General features: G+C 43.1%; 7 protein-coding genes across 7 annotated transcripts; 4 read left to right on the top strand and 3 right to left on the bottom strand.

Annotated features, from left to right (window-relative positions):
- The first annotated feature begins 1829 nt into the window (after window positions 1–1829).
- LOC128711592 (glutaminyl-peptide cyclotransferase-like) lies at window positions 1830–3886 on the top strand. The gene is made up of 3 exons (XM_053806473.1): window positions 1830–1913; window positions 2842–3631; window positions 3699–3886. Exons 1-3 carry the CDS (start codon window positions 1830–1832, stop codon window positions 3884–3886), a joined length of 1062 nt encoding a protein of 353 aa, XP_053662448.1.
- A 1205-nt stretch (window positions 3887–5091) lies between these two features.
- On the top strand, window positions 5092–6503 carry LOC128713928 (E3 ubiquitin-protein ligase TRAIP). The gene is made up of 2 exons (XM_053808799.1): window positions 5092–5204; window positions 5276–6503. Exons 1-2 carry the CDS (start codon window positions 5092–5094, stop codon window positions 6501–6503), a joined length of 1341 nt encoding a protein of 446 aa, XP_053664774.1.
- A 151-nt stretch (window positions 6504–6654) lies between these two features.
- LOC128715916 (60S ribosomal protein L29) lies at window positions 6655–7085 on the bottom strand. Its single transcript, XM_053810838.1, has 3 exons — window positions 7049–7085; window positions 6884–6948; window positions 6655–6783 (listed from the first exon to the last, which is right to left on the bottom strand). The coding sequence occupies exons 1-3, from the start codon at window positions 7083–7085 to the stop codon at window positions 6655–6657; spliced, it is 231 nt and encodes a 76-aa protein (XP_053666813.1).
- Window positions 7086–7641: 556 nt separating this feature from the next.
- On the top strand, window positions 7642–9212 carry LOC128711625 (eukaryotic translation initiation factor 3 subunit J). The gene is given in 5 exon segments (XM_053806506.1): window positions 7642–7776; window positions 7996–8081; window positions 8299–8770; window positions 8855–8994; window positions 9072–9212. Coding segments are annotated over 5 exon segments (777 nt in total). The 5' UTR covers window positions 7642–7760; the 3' UTR covers window positions 9135–9212.
- Window positions 9213–11292: 2080 nt separating this feature from the next.
- On the bottom strand, window positions 11293–11813 carry LOC128715761 (transcription factor BTF3 homolog 4). The gene has a single exon (XM_053810674.1). The coding sequence runs from the start codon at window positions 11782–11784 to the stop codon at window positions 11293–11295; it is 492 nt and encodes a 163-aa protein (XP_053666649.1). The 5' UTR covers window positions 11785–11813.
- A 916-nt stretch (window positions 11814–12729) lies between these two features.
- Window positions 12730–14373, top strand: LOC128713749 (peptidyl-prolyl cis-trans isomerase FKBP8). The gene is made up of 6 exons (XM_053808616.1): window positions 12730–13095; window positions 13185–13565; window positions 13679–13846; window positions 13913–14002; window positions 14076–14216; window positions 14293–14373. Exons 1-6 carry the CDS (start codon window positions 12730–12732, stop codon window positions 14371–14373), a joined length of 1227 nt encoding a protein of 408 aa, XP_053664591.1.
- Window positions 14374–15633: 1260 nt separating this feature from the next.
- LOC128714919 (presequence protease, mitochondrial) lies at window positions 15634–18678 on the bottom strand. Its single transcript, XM_053809800.1, has one exon. The coding sequence runs from the start codon at window positions 18676–18678 to the stop codon at window positions 15634–15636; it is 3045 nt and encodes a 1014-aa protein (XP_053665775.1).
- Window positions 18679–19379: the final 701 nt, after the last annotated feature.

Genomic DNA, 19379 nt, shown 5'->3' with positions numbered 1-19379 from the left:
ATGTTCTCGACAGGCCATATAAATGAAACGTAATGGATTTGACATTTAATTTGTCATCAAACTGTGGGAGATCTCTTGATTGAAGTCCACGAACACAGCGGAAATCAACCATTCTACATCTTGTGCCATTATCATTATCGACGCACAAAACCGATAACGACGTTATCTAAAAAGAAATACAAAACAGTTGATTGCGAATCAACAAATATAATTAGATAATTGTGTTTAGACCATTTTTATCAACAAATGATTCCATTCTGAAGATCTTGTAAATACATACTTTGCAAAACAAACAAAAAAAATCATCCCACTAGTGTTACCACTTTGCGTACATGAATATTTAACAAACTTCGTAATCGAATCCTTTGTAATATTAATCGTGTGACATAAAAACTGGCTCATTTTCCAGCATCAATAACAGATGATTTGCAAGGATTTCCCGCAGCATGCGGTAGATGAGCGTGGGATGAGCAAACGAAACTCTCTTCCAAACACCGATTACCGTCTATCATAGGCAAAACCGCAACCGTCTCCCAGGGACATAACATTCCACAACTCCCGATGCACCCTGCCGTATCGGTTGGGTGCTTCTGTATCCTTGAATCGTCCTTTAATCTGTTTTCCCCCGATTCCATGCCACAACGCCTTCTTTCCAGTTTGTCGCACAGTTCGGTAGCACAACTATCGGTCCTTGCTCCAGTTCTTCGCCTAGCGAAACAGGTCCCACTGTTGTTTGTTCGATTTTAAGACGATGATATCGTTCCTTTGCTTTACACCCAGCCAAGCTGCTCATCATCCCCCAAAACGGTGGCGTCTTGATTTCCAATATATTCTGCCGTCTGTCTAATCTTGTTCCTGCTTTAGCCGGCCTTCGCTACTCATTTCGCTCTCTTTTTACCCTCATGGAAGTGCTTTATTTGTCACGGTCGCTCTACTCTTCTCGTTATCAGTTTCTAGTCCTTAAAATGTGATAATGCATGGTTGAGCACCCACGTGCCCCCTGAAACGACAGTGCGTAACCAAGACAACAAAACAGCCAGCTTCCATCCATTAGTTCAAGCAAGTCGGGTTGGCAATTACGCATTTGCACATTTTGTCCACATATGTAAAGGTTGTTAGTTTGTGAAATGAACTCAATTGTTTACAAAATACGCAACGCTCGTTAATAGATAAAAGTAATAAAAAATACTACATCGAAACAATAGCGCAGTGAAAAATTATCCTGCACTGTTTTAACGAAGGAGGCTGTGTTTGGTGAAGTGGCTGGAAATTCCTCGCATACATCGCACGCCGGCAGCCCGAATGCGATGGAGCAAGATATAAAACTGTCCTCCCTCCGGTAGTGGGGATGGGGTGCGGGTCTTTCGGTATACCTCCCCGTGAAGTCAGCATGCCAGCACGACTAACATGCAGTGAGTGCGTTGTTCGTGTTTCCCATTCAATGTTTGCGCGTCATCGTGCTCGGTCGGTCGTGTTGGGTAACTTTCACTCGAGTCACAAGCTCGATCGTTGGTGTGATTTTTGCGTAGTTTTGTAACCTGTTGCTGCTACAGCTCACATACTACTAATCGCTGTCTTATTACCACAGTATCTGAATGGTAGAAAGAGACTCGAATGGTGTGGTGGACTAGAAATTTAGCTAATAATACTCACTAGAAAACAACACCACAATGAGCAGCATAGATTAGCAGTGATTCGTGTGTTACGTATATAAGATTCAGTTCAGTTCAGTTCAGTTTACCGGTTTGTTATCAATTGCGCAAAAAGTCTACTGTGATACTTGCTCTTTCCATAAAGTACGAATAACACACGCGAATCGAACAGCGAAAATGTTCAACACCAGCGGAATGGAGTGGTTGCTGCCATTCGTTTCCTGCCTTCTAGTGACCTTCACGATATTACCGATTCAACAGGTAGGAATGCTTCTAACGCTTATTGCTGTTGGTGGGAAATGGAGCCTGTTTGCTACTCGCAGTGTGGTTCTGCGATCCGTTTCACTTTCATCGTGTGCTAACGGCGCTAGACTGTTCTTCGCCCAATCAAGCAGCAAACAATTGTATCATTTTGATAGAACTTCATTTATAAAGCTAAAATATTTTTTCCGTATTTAAGATGAATCAATTATTAGTTATAAACGGTTTTAAATTTGGAAACCGATCTTTTTTATTTTTACTTTTTTTTGTATAATATGGGCAAAAGGCAAACTACCATTAGCAAGACTTCCAGCTGATACGTACATACGCAAAATGATGCGTAACCAACACATGCATTATCATTAAGGCTCCACTGGGGGTGGGCCAAACATGAACATGTTTTAAGCGTAGACTAGAAAGAAAGACTAACGTTTGGTTAGAAATGTTACAAAATCAAACAATACAAAAATATGGTGATATTTAACAAATTGCGAAGAGAAGAGAAAGTAGATCCCAGCCATGATGCAATTTGCCACTTCCCCACTTTTTGCTTAAAAATGTATGCATAAAAGAACGGCCACTTCCCGGTGCTATTAGCATAGAATAGAAAAGCATAAATTGAATAGCTATTCTTTACAGCTGTTTAATGCATTTGTTAATTTCCGCAATGAGTTCAATGTACTCAGAATGATGTTACGATACCATATTGTCATAGTCCAACAAATTTCCATCGTTTACCTCGCCTGATGTTTGATGAATTCTTCTTGCTGTGCAATTGAAAAAAAAATTTCAATAAAACAATATCCTTCTTTCTATACACTCTTTTGAGAACATTTTCATAGAGTTTATATTTCAACAACATATAAGTTCGAGTGTAACGTTTAAGATTTATTTTTGAATAATTTTTTCTTGCTTTTCTATTTTTCAGTCTAATGCCCAATTAACACTTGACCAAATGCGTATAGTGTCGACGCGAACGAATGAATCGCATTTCGAAAGTATGCTAAAAAGCATCCTCAAGCCCCGTATTGTTGGCACCGCCACGCATAGTGAAGTTAAGCGAAGCATCATCGACGAACTTAAAACCCTTGGCTTCACCGTGGAACTGGATGAGTTTAACCAGAAGGCACCACATTTTGGAATGCTAAAATTTACCAACATCGTTGGCAAACTGAACCCCGCGGCAGATAAGTTTCTTGCTCTGGCCTGTCATTACGATAGCAAATACTTTCGCGAGCATGCCTTCGTCGGTGCCGTAGATTCGGCCGTCCCCTGTGCAATGATGCTGAATTTGGCGAAAACGACTGATTCGGCGCTGAAGCTTTTGCGCAACAACACGGACCTGAGTCTGATGCTGCTGTTCTTCGATGGTGAGGAAGCGTTCCGGAAGTGGTCCGCAACGGACTCTCTGTACGGTTCGAAACATTTGGCAACCAAATGGACTACGGCTCCGTACGTTTCGAAAGCATTGGGCAAATCGATGCGCGAAATTGATCGTGTCCAGCTGCTCGTGTTGTTGGATTTGATTGGAAGTGAAGAACCCAAGTTTTACAACTTTTTCCCCAACACTCGTAATTACCACCGGCGATTGAGCAAAATCGAGAATAGTCTGCGGCAGAACAAGCTTTTGGTGAAAGATCCCAAGGGTGGTACTATGTTCCTCGATCAAACGCTATACAACCGGATCGAAGATGATCATCTACCTTTTCTCAAGAGAAGTATGATGCTTTTGGCAATGTTTTAAGGAAAAGATTGCATATCTTGGTCTCCCTCCTCTTCTTTCAGATATCCCAGTGCTGCATTTAATTCCAGTTCCATTTCCAAAATACTGGCACAAACCGGAAGACAACGAGGCAAATCTTAGTCGTCCAACGATCAAGAACATTAATGCTGTCTTACGGATATTTATGCTCGAGCATTTAACGTTTTGCAACAGTAAATATGGACGATCGGTGCAAACTTGCTTACAGTAACGCAAGCATAGTAGTTCGTAACTTTGCTAAGAGACGTACAAGAAACTTGATCTCATCGTGTCTAGCAGCATTGTTTCATAGTACATTTGTATTTAAGAATAAATGAAATATACCATACTGTTAGTTTTGTGTGCTTGTCCAAAACTCGCTCCACTGGTTACTTATTACCGATCGTTTTATGATACTATGGCCACGATGACCCATACGATACTACTGAAGCGGCTTTTCCGTTGTCACGTTTTAAAGAGTACATGCTATTTAAAGAATTAAATATTGTTGAACCAATCTATACGCTGGCAAACTCCTTCAATTTGTATGCTTTCAATTCGACGTGCGCAGTCCGAAGAATGATTTCAGATTCTTGTGTTATTGGTATTTGTTAAAACAGATTAGCCTTAACCTAGCCGCATCATATTTCTATTATTCGCCAAGTTAACGCTTGGATTCGGCGTCCTGTGAAACTGCATAATCCTTTCCTGTGTCTATAATGACACTTTATTCGATAAATGTGACTCAAAACTTGAACTACCGGCATAACAATTTCTAGTTTACATTTCCAAGAAACACATACCTCTACTATTGCGGTCTGAAGACGAACGCACTTGGTGCATTGTTGTTTCGTTTCCATTCTCCTGGAGATAGCTATTTATCACTTCACAACCATTGATCAACCACAACCATTATGTCGTTTGTATGCTATTGTTTACTGTTATTAACTTTTACTTTTCACCATCATCACTTGCCTAAAAATTAGTAGCCTCATACCACAACGAATGGGAAGCACTGGCTTTTCGGTAAAAACACGAATTTGCTTCGAATGTCGTGTGATTGTCAAGTACTCAACACAACCTTCTCAACAACTGTTTGACAGCTGAGCCCTTATTGAAATTAAACTGCCAGTTTTCCAAAACATTGCCTGCTGCTGCTTTCCGCTAATCGGGGTTCCCATACGATGCAAAGCCGTTTAGATTCACGAATCACCAAAAATAATTTGAATCAAAAATGGATCTTTCATATTCAAGCTTTACTATCGTTCCCATAGAAAATATGATAAGCAGGTTCTAATTTTCGATACCTCGCTCTGCATTCATAGTACGAGAAGAAGTACACGAAGAAGAAGTCTTGTCTTGAAACGAAGTGGACGCGCGCGAATCCGGTGTTTATTTAGTTGTATTATTTTTTTACCGTGGTTTAATAGGATTAATATGAATTTAGTGTGTCCCATTTGTTCCGATCTATTTGTACCATCGGCCGAGGTAAATATTACACCATGTGGCCACATGTTCCACCACCTGTGCCTATTGCAATGGCTAGAACGGTAAGATCATGTTAACACTTCTGCTCGGAAGAAAGATGTTGAACGTTTTGTAATCGGGCTATCGCTTACAGGTCCAAAACTTGTCCGCAGTGTCGTGACCGTTGCATTGCAACACGGCTCATCAAAGTGTATTTCAATGTAACGACCAATCTCGACACGACCGAAGACAATGCTGCGCTGTTGGATAAACTGGACAATCTTACGTTAAAAGTTCGCGAGCAGGACAGACAGCTGAAAACCTTTGAAACCAGTGCAGCCGAACACAAAAATGAGCAGAAAAAAATGCGGAAAACTTTATTGGGCTTGGAAGAGGAAGTGCGGACCAAAAACACGGCAATGTTTGCCCTAAGACATGAGATGGACATGATGCGAGGTGATCGGAAAACATTGATCAAGGTGCAGGAAGAGTTGGAAAGCATGCGAACGAAGCTACAGTTATATATGGTGGTGAAGCAAGCACTGGATGATACCGTGCAAGAGGTGGAACAGATGCTCAACAATAATACGAGCCGGGAAGCGGCCATAACTTTAGCCGTGGCTTTGAAACGTGAGCTTCAAGCGCAAGAGATGAAGCGAAAGAAGCAATCGGACCGGATCACGCATCTTCAAAATAATCTGATCGAATGTCGAAGGAAAATCAAAACATTGGAAGACAATCTATCGACGTGCGATAGTGAGATTTTTCGGTTGGAACAACTTCTCATGCAACAGGCAAAAGAGACATGCACCAATACGTCGTCCGAAAGCTTTGGTTCTCCGGATGAAATTGTGCCCAATACTCCTGACCAACGTCCAACAGCTGGTCGAAAACGACCAATAACAGACCTCAACAAAAGTACACCTTTGTCGGAAAAGGTTCGAAAAATTATGGACTCAAATTCCCCCTATCTGCGAGTTAAGACGAGCAGCATTGGACTTGCGCCACTCATGCGCGGTGGTTTAAGTGCAAATCCTCAAATGATCTTACCCAGTGTAACTGGCACGGAGAAGCCAAAACAGAGCGGAAGTTCTTCTGCCAAATATTCCATCTTTTCGAAGAAAAGAATATCCGAGTCAGTATCTGGACTTGCAACAATAGGGAAAACGTCCTCCAACGCACAGGATGAGAACAAGTGCAAAAATAAGGAAGAGGAGGAAAGCACTTTGGCGGGACCACGGTTCAAGCTAACTTCCTCTACTGTTACGGCACGTCTTAAGGCAGGCAAACTTACCAGGCATCCTTCTACGACAATCAGCCCCAACAAAGCAGACGATTTCAACATAGATGATTTTACAGAGCTAGAAAATATTATTGAATAAGCGCTTGTGTACGACAGCTTTCGAGAGTATTTATAATAAACATCATGCTATACTTTTAGACGTAGCTTTATTGTTTCACATCCACCTTCACTCTGCCCGTATTGTACGCGCATTCATGGAAAATTGTACGGTAAGTTATATTCCGTACTTCCTACAGCTTGACGGGAGCGGGCTGTCCAGCGTACTTGGCCTTACGCTCCTCGGCGCGCTTCAGGGATTCCTCGTGCGAAACGTTACCCTTCTTCGAGAACCGAAGATTACGCAGGAACTTCTGGCACATCTGTTAACATGAAAGGGCGTAGAAAGAAAACACACCGGTACAATTAACTACCCGAACACTTCCACTTCGTGTACACCTGTTCTCCACAAGGTTTACTTACACCACGCTTCGATTCATGACGCTTGCGCTTGGGCTTCTTGATACCATTCTTGTGAGCCTTTTGGTCTGGAGAATAAGAAAATATCAATATCATAATGTTATGTGGCGATTTCCGGCACCATCACCAACATCACATCGGGTTGAAATCGGTGGCGCTTCAACTTACTCTGATTGTGATTGGTGTGATTCTTGGACTTGGCCATCTCGGCTGTCTATTTGTTTACACCTGCAAGCAAAAGAACGCGTGATTAGTGAGTGAATAGCGTTGGAGCACGAAGAAATTAGGTCTTTTGGATCTACCTGAATCAAAAAATCCTTTTTGATCGTACTGAAAACAACCTTCCAAGCGAAAGTTGGCAACCGGAAAGAGAGCCAAGATCTATTGACATTACTAACGTCATATTACGGAAATTGAACTGTCAAGCTCTGCTTCCAAATCTGGTATAAAATATCGATGTAGCGCATTTGGTCGCTTGGAAGATGAATCACGTATCACGGTTATTCAAATATATTTTAGCTGAAAAATACACATAGATATTTGTTAATTGTTGAAAATAAGTGTAAATCTTGTTTATTGCGTGGAAGCAAAGTAATTTAAACCACAGCAAGGTCCAAAAACGGAAATGTTTTATATTTTATTTGAAATAGATGATACGACACCACGCGACAATCGACGGCACATTTGAAGTTCGTGAGTTTTTTTCTTCAAGACTTGTCAAGAAGATGTAAAAAATACACAATCGAAAAAAGAAAGGCAAAAATTATCCACGACATTTGTTCTGCTTGGAGGAGGGTTTTCTCGAAGGAAAAGATACAACAATCTACTTGTGAATAGTGAAACGCTGCCAACTATCGTGTTTCGAACCCCTTTTTGCACGATGGAGGAAGATTGGGGTACGTTGTGTGTGTTTCCTGTTTTTGCACACCTATATCCTGGTTGCAATGTTTTTCCGTGCTTTGACCAGCAGTGCCACGACGGTGATATCACAGGATTGGATTGCGCGACGATGGCAACGTTTGAAAATGGCACACCACACGAGCCAGCCAATGCAGTGATGCACTGTGTGACGGACTATAAATAATTTAGCTCTAACGTAATATGCATCTTTTCAGAAGCATTGGCGGAACAAAAGTCCGAGCAGCTGTTTGCCAAGCCAGACGTGAACAAGTGGGCTGGCGAGGACGAGGATGATGTAAAGGTATGTGAATTGTGTACAGCGTGCATGCGTGTGCATGCTCCCTGGACCAGTAGTGGAAAGCGATTGGCGCTTACCGTGACTGTAATCAAAGTAGCCCCTACCTACTAACAGCTAATAGCCAACGTCACCAATGCTTGATAGTTGCCATATTTCTCGATACACGGGGGAGTAAGTTTTATTATATGCTTTCTTCTACTTCTATTGCTTTGCTTTACAGGACAATTGGGAGGATGATGATGAGGAGGAAGAAAAGATGGATGCACCCAAGGAAGATACACCTACTAAAAATGCCAAACCCAAGAAAACAGCCCAGCAAAAGGTTCAAGAGAAAGAAATAACATACCGTGCATTATGGCCTTACCGTGTTTTGTTTGGTTTGTAGAAACAAGAGGAATTGGAACGACTTCAACGAGAAGAGGAGGAAGAAGCTAATCTAACACCTGAACAGAGGTTGGCCGAAAAGCGAAGATTGCAGAAGCTGCAGGAAGAGAATGACCTTAAAACGGCCATGGAAACGCTAGGCATCAGTTCCATGTCATCTGGAAACGGTATCGATGGAATGCATCCGACCACCAAGGAGGAATTTGGCGAACTAGCAGAAGCGATAAGCAAAAAGCTCTCAAACTACCGTGCTCATACAGAATATCAAGGATTTTTAGAAGAGCTGTTACTAAAGCTATTTGCCAGCTGTAAGTATGATTGTACAGGCAACTGCACACTAAAGTGAGCACGATGGTTTACGATCTATTTTTCTGAATTCCATCGTGTTGCAGTATCATCAAATAATATCAGGAAAGCTAAAACTACCCTAGACAACTTGTACTTGGAAAAGCAGAAGGTCGAGAAAGGTGACAAACCAAAGAAGACCAAGGGAATTAAAGTGAAAGCAAAGCTGCGCGTCGAAGGAGAGAATGTGAGTGGATCGTTTGTGAGCATCAATTATTACAAAGAATGATCATTGTATTTTAATTCTGATATCATTAATTTCAGTCTACTTTGAACGAATATACCACCAAGTATGATGATTACGATGATTACGACGATTTCATGTAACGGTGCATGTTGGTGCACCTGTCGGTTGGAACCTGCAGCATCAATGCCCATGTCGTCATCAGAAGCACACCATCGCCATCACCATCACCGCGGGTCTCGGAGGAATCGCGTGGAAGAAGTTGATCGCAGTCATATACAGCCCCCCGCCGGGTCGGTATAGAGGATAGGAGAAATTGAAAATACACTCACACAAGCACACAAAAGGGTAATGCGCAAGGGGGGGTTGTAGGGTAAGGAAGATTATTTACATTAGCTGTGTATATCCTCAGTGTTACTCGATACAGTTTTGTTACATTTCAACTCGTTTTTTGATAACTATAGCATGACAGTCTCCGAAGGTAGAAGGCAGCGAAAGAAGATACCCTACATAGGATAGGAAAATGTACGCCAACAAGGCGGCAATGTATGATGGAAGGTTATAATACCGCACGTACCGTTAATAACCACCAGCCAGGATTAAACTTACCTTCACGTTTGGCAATTACTGTAGTAGCATCGTTCTAGCGAAGAGTATAAAAGGTTCCATTCTTAGCATACAAAATAAATCTTCGAGAATACTGCTGAAATTAAGAGACGACCAATTTGATTGTAAATAAAACGGGGGAGATCGCACGTGGCTTGTTCTGAGCGCAATTTTTTTTTCAGTTGATGACAAATTCATGTGCAAGACACTTTTTGTGGTTGTCCGTGATAAATTAATGGGATAAAATCAAATTTGTTCTTCAATTTCAACTGTCGTTAAGCACATTTGTCCTTCAACCTTGTGGGAAATTTATTCATAGTGTAGCCATGTCGCAGGATAGATCGATATTAGTATGACCACATGTCCTTAATTGTCCAGCCAAAACAAGCGCGCGCACAAGGCAAATGCGGAAGTAATGCCATTCACACATACATACACATGTCATACAGGGGCGCATATTGGCAATAAACAGCTCGCTATGTTTAGGGTTTCTTATCAGGAAAAGATTCATCATAAACGAGTGGTTAACCGCATTTCCGATTGTGGTATATAGGTTCGCTTGTAGCATCGTACCATCGTATCGTCGCCAGTAAAAACGAAACAAACGTTTGCGAAGAAAGCAAACTATTTTTAGCTTTATTGATTGCCGGGTGTACATAACCTCCATGCGAGTTGACAGATCTTGGTGTTCCGGAGAACAATGTGGGAGATGCGATAATAATTGGATTTACCTTCATTGGTCAGAATCTATGGTTTTATTATTTCACTACGCATTTATCCTTTACACTATTCGTACAAATTTATGTGGCAGGATGCAAATTGCACGCAAGGGACAAACGTTGTTTACAGGTACGCCTTACCTATTCGCTACATAACCTAGCTTTTTCGTTCGCTTTTGTACGTGCGTAAGGTTATCTGTGATTCATTTTCATCTTTTTGCATCAATATCATGATGCATAAATAAAACGTACGATTAGTGTTCTGGAAACACTGTTCCTTACATCCACAAGGCCCAACACAATTTCGGCATACTAACACCCGCAGTTCTTGTTGTGGTTGGTACATAGCAAATTTGTTCATTATCTGCTCGTTCATTCTAGAGTTATGGCCCATTCCTTTTCTCATTACTCCCTTCCATACGATACAAAAATGAAACAACATTACCAATAAATGCCATCTTTACAGTTACCCTACCTCGAGACACGCGTCGTCACATGACGGACGGAGGAGATAGTTACATTAGTTTTTAATTCTTAAAATGTCACCATACTTTCGAACATACATTCCAGCCACGGAAACTTGTGTCCGTACAACTTGGTTGTTCAACAAAGCAATTCCATTACCATGGCTTACAGAAGAAACACTATCCGACAATCTAAGGAGGCGTAGTGTGCGGGGTTGTGTTTGTTAAGAAATTCACAATGCGAAGATGAATTCAGAGACCAGCAGGCAAGCCAAATGCACTATGATTTGTGATGGGAGAGATGGAGACGATTGCTCTCGTTGTTATGCGGAGCTACACGATGTGTTTTGTTTACTGCGCGATGGTTCGGCTTGCCGTGCCCCCTGTGTGTCCGGAGGAGCGCACCCTCGGAAATAAAAGAATCGGGTTATACTAGAGCAAGGGGAAGCTTGTATTACTTAAGAGCAGAGCCTGTGTGTGTGTAGTGGGTGTGTATGAGGGGGTGTCAGAGCTTATGAAGAAGCGGGAACCTCTGGCGTCTTGGAGCTGGCTGCGGCGGCAGCTTCTTTCGTTTCCGCTTCCTTCTTCGACACCTCCTCGAAGTTCTCGGTCAGCTCTGGTACATCGTCGTCCTCCTCGGCGGCGGCCGCCGTGGCCAACTTTTTCAGCTGATTTAAACCTTCCGGTCCGAGCTGGGAGATGATGTTGGGCAGCATTTCCGTGATCATTTTCGTTTCGCTGTGGCCGGTAATGGCAAACGTATTGGTGCCCAGGGAAGCCTGTGTCTTTGGGTTGTTGAAATGGATCACCGAGCCATCGTTTTTGATCATGTTCACCTCCTCGATACCGGGGATCGTATTGACGCCGAGCTTTTTCAGCGACAGCTGCAACTTCTTGTCGTCGACGGCCGAGCTGGTGTGAACGATCTTCTTCTTACGGCGGGGCATGCCCTTGCCGCCGATGCGCACCTCGCTCTGCATTTTCTTCAGCTTTTCCGGATTCATCTTGCTATCACACTAGCCGGTGCGTCGGTATTACACTGCAATGGCGTAATTTGGGAAACGGTGGAACAACAATTAATCAATAAAAATTACAATTTTTGCTCGGAGCAGCAGAAACGCACATGTGAAAATTGAGGCAATTGCCGTAGAAAGAGACAGAATGGCAGACAAAAGAAAGATTTGACAGCACAAACGTAACTTTGGCAGCAGACGTTTGGGAATCACAGACGTTAGGCGCTGCCAGCAGACGATATAACTTTTTGCAAAATTTATCTCCGTTGCAAATTAATTTTAATTATGGTTCACAATCCCAAACATAATGCTTTACATGGATATCCACAGATTTCCCTGAAATGAGTTAAGAAACGAAGAGAAAAATTCATTATGTTCAAATTGGTGCCTTTTCTACGTTGATCGATTATTTCCTTCGTCGTGTATTGCTGTTTTGCTGTTTCATCGAAACTGTCAAACCCACACTATTAGCATTTGTTTTTCTGTGAATACTGCGGACAGCAAAACTTTTGTTTCGTTGAAGGTAAGTTGCTGGCTGCGTGCATTATTTTCGTATTTTTCGTGTTTTCGACCTTGCACCAGCAACCAATAAAAAGCGGGACGGATGTACGCTGGTCATCCATGTGCTTTCCGTTAATTGTTCAATAAGCTCACCCCTCACCATTTCAATCTAGTCTCGAGTGCCATTTTTTGACGACGTCATTGCGCAGAATGTTCGATAGGGGCCACCGCGAAAGCCTGTTTTGCCAAGTGTTGTAATAGCGTTGATCTCCAGCTTGTTTGTTGGATCTGAAGTGAAGGGTATTATCTAGTTTACTCGAATGCGGGAGGGGGTTGGGTCGGCGATTGCGTGATATCAGCCGTTTGATGGCAACACTTTCTGGATTGTGTTTCTTTACTTTCCTGCTTGTTACAGTTAACTTCACGTGAGTCATCATGGATGCGGAAAAGTCAAGCAGCAGTTCCTTCGAAGACCTTTCGAACCTGAACGAACAGGAGCGGGCTGAGTTGGCTTCATCGGTGCTCGAGCCTGCACACATGAAAACTCCCGAAATAGGCCGCTCCACAGCAGACCAAAAGAATGAAAGCGAACCGAATGCATCGGAGGAAAATGAGGCAGACTCAGAATGCATGGACATTCTGGGCAACGGAACACTCTTGAAGAAGGTGCTGAAGAAAGGACACTCGGAGCTGAGGCCCGAAAGTAAAGACCTTGTGACCATCACATATACGGGAAGGCTCGAGGATGGAACGGTGGTTGAGGAGCACAGTAATGTTGTGGTGCAAATCGATGATGTAGAGGTACGTACGCATCGATATATGATAACGAAACGTTTATCATTAATTACTTCTCTTCCCTTTCCCCCATCGTAACCTCATCCGTTCGACAGGTGGTACAAGGTTTAGATATGGCGTTGAAGCTAATGAATGAGGGCGAAGTTGCGGAAGTGATCGTAAATCCTCGATTCGCGTACGGTGAGCTTGGATTGAAAGATCCCACAGAACTGGATCCGGTAATACGGTCTGTTCCGCCAAATGCGACCATTACGTACACGGTTACGCTGGTGTCGATGCGAGAGGAAAGCGACATCGAAGCGCGAACGTACACATCCCGGAAGGAAATTGGTAACAAGAAACGATTGCGCGGCAACTACTGGATGAAGCGCCAAGAGTACAACCTGGCGATTCAGAGCTATCGACGAGCGTTGGAATATCTCGATGATACGGTCAGTGCCGGAGGCATGATGGAATCTGGTGCCGGCTCGGTTGAGGTAAGCCAATTACGAGAGAGACAGGAAATAAACGAAGGACCGTTTTTCTTATCAACGAAAGTCATGTCTAAAGACTGTAATCTTTTTTTTTCGCAAAAAAAATTCCTTATCAGTTATCCAACACAGAGCTGCAGGATTTGCTGGAAGATCGTATGAAAGTGTACAATAACCTCGCGTTGGCTCAACTTAAAATATCAGCCTACGAAGCTGCACTCAAGTCGGTCGATCATGTGCTAAAGTGCCAGCCAAACAACGCAAAGGCTCTATTTCGTAAGGGCAAGGTAAGCCCAAACAAACCTCGAATTGAAACGTGCTTTGGTCTTATTATTTTTTGTTGTATTATACAGATATTAGATGCTAAAGGGGATACTGCAGGTGCTATAACGCTTCTTCAAAAAGCAGCTACGATTGACGTTGACGATAAGCTTATACAGTCGGTAAGGGAAAGGACAAAACTCAATAGTGCTTGTCGAATTACTTGGTAAAATGATTATTATGCCCGTTTGACAGGAATTATCCAAATTGATCTTAAAATCAAAGCGCGAGGCTCGTAACGAACGGGACCTGTATCAGAAGATGCTTGGCCAGGCACAGAAACTGGAACAAAAGACGAAAATTGCACCAGCAGCGCAAAACAATGAATCGTCCAAGGTAACGAAGAAAATGTTCCTGTGCTTAAAAGGGTGAAATCTTTGAATATTTTTTGTTTTCTTAAAATCTACTCCAGATGATGATGTGGGGTTACCTCGTGGGCACAATCCTGATCGGTGTGGTCGGTGTCGCGATCTTCCGGTACAATAATCCATAAAGTCGAGACGAGTTGATCGTACTAGCGCACCAAAAGCTGCTATTCCCCCCCCCGCACATAAGCTGAACAGATGCATTAGAATAATGAATAGAGCAAACCGACACTCTCGCGACCTGCGTTATCGATCGGAAAGCAAACGAATCGTGCTAGGTAGGAATTTCTTGAACAAAACGAAAAAAGGGTGCGTGTTTTTCTACGAGCATCTACAAGCGTAGAAGAAGTGATGAATTGTTGAATCTAGGATGTATGGCGATTTAAATGACACGCTTTCTACGTGCGCGAGTGCTTAAGTATCGTGTTGCGGTGCAAAAGGGTAGAAGAAAAAGTTAGTGACGGTTCCGTTTGAAGATACATGCGACATTTTATGCGTACGTTTTGTGCAACAGAAGAATTAGAAGCTAGTGTTTAAACGAGACCATCATTATGTCCTTCTGTGGATGCGGACATTTACCTAAAGCACTTGCTTGGGTATAAGCTTTTTGAATTACTGGAACTTGGATAACAGATCCAGATATGTTTTATCGTAAAACAATTTGTTGGCAAACGGCCGCCAGAAAGGAGATCATTCTCTTTGAGAAAAAACATATTCAAACAAGCTGGTTAGGAACAGAGATCAAATGCTAATAGACGATTATAAAGCCATTCTGCCTCGCAAGCAGGAACGAGAACCATACGATCCTGTCCACCAATCTTGTCAGCCCTTCAATGGATTAACCAATGGACACCATTGGCAGAGTGGCAGAGTATAGAACAACGCATCGCACAGGAAAAGAGAGCTTCTTCCATCCAACGAACTCTTCCCGAGCATTTTGCGGGGCATGTCAGTCATGCTGCGAAAGAATATTATAAACACGACATCATTCCACAGTTGGTATCCTGCATTTATGGAACACGCGGGGAAAACGGTGGAGGGAAGGGTGTGTTTTATTTTTACTACATTTGAAATTTAGCAACGATTTTCCGGTATCATAAATATATACTCTCCCCCAACTCCCTGAAATCAGACGAAATAGGGTTACATGTGTAAGAACGGTTTTTGTCTGCAATTTTTTGTTAGCGTTTTCATTTCTATGAGTAAATTGTGTAAACCCCCATGTATACATGAATGAATGGTTATTTTGTTGTAAAATGGTTTGTTTTTTAATTGTGCGTTCGGGAGTTGTATGGATGAGAAACATATTTTCAGGTTCAATTAATAGAAACATATCGGGTTTATTTTATCTTCTATTCGCTATATACCGCACACCTTTAAGCCGCACATTACAAAGCAACCGTTGTCCACGTTTCAGCATCTTTGGGAAGGGTTTTATTTTCCGGCCCTAGTACCGATTTTCCGACCACCTTAACGGCAGCGGGTTTCAGATAGTGCTCATTCACCTCCAGCAGAAGCTCTTTGCTCACATCAAGGACAGCAGCGCGATGGCTTCCAAACAGCTCGTCGGAGATACCTTGCCGGAACAGATCCATGCCACGCTCTAGCGGTGCAATCGGAACGTCCAGTTGCTGTAACACACCCAGCTTAGCTTCAAACAGCGTTTGTTCGTCCATCTTTGGTACGGTTTGTACATTCCAATCATATGCTTCATCGAACACGTCCAGCGTGATGCGGGAATTGGGATCCCGGTAGCTGAAGAAATTGAACAAACCGTCTGACGTAATTTTGGCACCCGCACCATAAGCTCCATTTTGTTCACGTACAACCGGTAGCAAATATTTGGCCGAAAGGTATTTTGCCAGTACCTTCAATGGTGCATAATGGCGGTGCGTGTAGGGTACAGTTAGGATCGACTTTGCACAATAGTTAACCGGAATGTTCATGATCGTATGGCGACAGGAGGAACCGGATTCGGTTCCTAGCGGTTCCGAAACGTTCCACACTTTGACCGTGCTGCGAAGAGCAATGCCATCAATGAACTTACCATAGTTCTGTACTGTTTGTTCTGCTGAAGTGGGAGTAAAGTTGAGTGCACAGCGCATTCCCGATTCTTCGAAGAGTTTCGTAATCGAGCGACATTTATCCAGTATTTCTGCCGCCGTGTGACGTTGTGTCAAATCTTTCATGAACGCCAAATGCTCAATGCCCATCAATCGTTCCCTTAGCCGGCCCGATTCGGTCACCAAACCGTTGGCATTCTGCATCGCGTACATGTGCCCCGATTGTGCGATTCCGACAGACATCTCCGAAAGATAGTTTTCTAGCAACATCTCGAACCGTTTAACGTCGTTCAGCTCGAGTTCGTTGAAAATGCGTCGAAAGATATCGAACATGTCCGGCACATTCTTATCTAGTGCGTACGTACCGAAATACAGCCCAAACTCGTACTGCTGCATATTGTGCACATTTTCTACCAAATGGGTAGAGAATCCGATGCCAGCCGTCTTGGAACTGATCAACTGATCGAAAGCCCTATAATCGATGCCTTTCGTGCCGAACTGTGTCACGATCGTATTAAAGAGAGGGAGTAATAGCTTTTGTTCCGTCGTTAACCCATTCACATCCAGTATGCCGCGAAAGTATACCACCCCATTCGTATCCACGCGACAAAGCTGTGTCGGAACGTTTGTAATTAGCTGCTGTTCCACCTTTGTTTCGGGGACCTTTTTTTCGATTTCGTTCAAGCGCAAACATGGTAGAATGTCCGTATTTGGGTGCGCTTTTTGTGATTCCGACAGTTCGATTCCTTCCCGATAGATGCGTTCCTTGTCCGTTTCGTTGAGTTGTGTGATTTTTTGCTGAAGATTCTTGCGTTCCGCATCCATAAACTGTTTCTCATAGTGTTCGTCTGGCGACATGGTCATCGTAAGCCGATGTTTATTATTCCGGAAATAGTATTCCACTTTGTTCTGCAAATACTTCGGATTGTTGGCTATGTTTTCACGCAGCATCCGCACCGATTCGCTAACGTTCATCGCACGTACCAAATCTCCATCATGGTTCCAGAGCGGAGTTAGATTAAACAACAGTCCGAGACCAAACTTGCTGGTCTGATGCTTCATGGTCAGTTCGATGCTGTGCAGTACACTTTCAATGTGTGCCGGATCGAAGCCCTTTTCGATGACTTCCTCAACCGTGCGGTCGAATATTGTTGTAACACGCTCAAAGTCGTCGACCGCTAGATCCTGCAATCCAACCACAAACATTGTGTCGCGAATGTGCGAATCAAAACCGGTTAATTGATTGTATCCACCGGATATGTTTGGTTCGATGAGGTTCTTGTAGAAGAAAGAATTCGGCCCCTTTACCAACAGTTCAGTGAGAATGTGCATAAGGAACGTCTCGTACACGTCGGTTATATCCGTCATCAGGTAACCGATGGCGATTTGGTTCTGTTTCTCTAGAGGAGCGCCCATGTTGTCGTAGCGACAGCGTACGTGATCTTTCTTCGCACTGCTCCATCGTTTCTGCGGTGGTATCACACTGTACCGTGTATCGATTCGATCGTAATCACGCAAGTATTGTTCATCCACAAAAGCCATCGTTTTGTCGAGATTGAAGCAACCGTAGCTGAAAATGCGCGCATTGCTTGGATGGTAGTACTTCTGATGGAAGTTTACCAAATCCTGATGGTTCAGCTGTGGAATATCAAGCGGATCGCCGCCCGACACGTACCCGTACGTGTGGTCTGGTAGGATTTTGTTGAAGAATTTCTGCCCAAAAACGGCCCCATTTTCTGAGAACGCACCTTTCATCTCGTTGTAAACCACTCCCTTAAACACATACTCAGATTGTGGGTTGGTTAGTTCGGCATGCTCCAACCGCCAACCTTCCTGCAGAAAGTCCAGATACTTTAGATTCGGTCGAAATGCTGCATCCATGTAGATAGTTTGCAAATTTCGATAGTCAATCTCGTTCGTCGAACTAAACGGGTACAGCGTGTAATCGGGCCCGGTCATAGCGTTCATGAACGTGGCCAAGCTACGATTCAACATCTTGAAGAATGGATCCCGGACCGGAAACTTCTGCGAGCCACACAGCACATTATGTTCCAAGATGTGCGGCAGTCCGGTCGAATCGAACGGGGTTGTGCGGAAATTGATCGAAAACACGTTGTTCGTATCTTGCCGGTCAATGTGCAGATATTGGAGGCCAGTTTTCTCGTGACGGAACATATACGCCGTCATGTTAAAATCCGCAATAAACTGTGCTTGGGTGCAGATGAAACCATGGTACCGATTGCCCGGTTTGTATCGATCGGACGCTCTTATGTTTGCTAGGATGGCCGGATTTACTTTCGGTGCTGGTGTCGACGAAAGCCATCGGCGACTTGAAAACGCACGCTTCATCGATGATATCTGTCGCAGCATTGTGGATATACTGTTTAGGAGGGGATTCACAGAAAATTATTAAAATTAACACTAACCGGTGCGGAAAGCAAAACAAATACTTACATTTTCTTGTAACACTCAAACTACAGCTGTGCACGAAACAATTTCATAACAAGACTGGATTGTTGCGAGTTTGACAGATACATTTGCGGCTGCAGCTGTCAAATTTTGGGCCACTATGGAGTTCAAATTTGGTGTTTTCCATTGGTAGAGAATGATTGAATGAAAATTAGCGCTTATTCCTACAATAAAAATTTGGCAAGCTTTATGAATGAAATGTGTTTGTGTATCAGATTCATTCCGATTAAAAGTTTCCCTCTTTTAAAGTCTCAAGTGTTAGTAATTCTGTAAAACATTGTGCAACGTGATCCAATTCCTACTGCACCCCGAACGCATTCATGCAAACTGTCACTGTATTGTTTTGATCATGTTTCTTTCTATTTCGTCTACTCCACAGACGACGAAAGGGTGAAAGTTTAGCAAGCTTTGTTTGGCAGTAAATTTCCGTGGGTTTCACCTGAATTAAACATTTTGTTGTGTACTGAGTTACGTAGGGCTTCAGTTTGATAAACTTATGCATAGACAAGTTTGGGTGGAAATTTATTCGTACCGAATTGCAACAGCGTGTGTGGCACTCGTGCGTGGGCAACACTGAGTCACAGCAATTTTCTTTTTCATTT

The sequence above is a fragment of the Anopheles marshallii genome, chromosome 3 (genome assembly GCF_943734725.1).
Source record: "Anopheles marshallii chromosome 3, idAnoMarsDA_429_01, whole genome shotgun sequence".
Classification (NCBI taxonomy): domain Eukaryota; kingdom Metazoa; phylum Arthropoda; class Insecta; order Diptera; family Culicidae; genus Anopheles; species Anopheles marshallii.
This window is presented reverse-complemented; position numbering and strand designations above follow the sequence as displayed.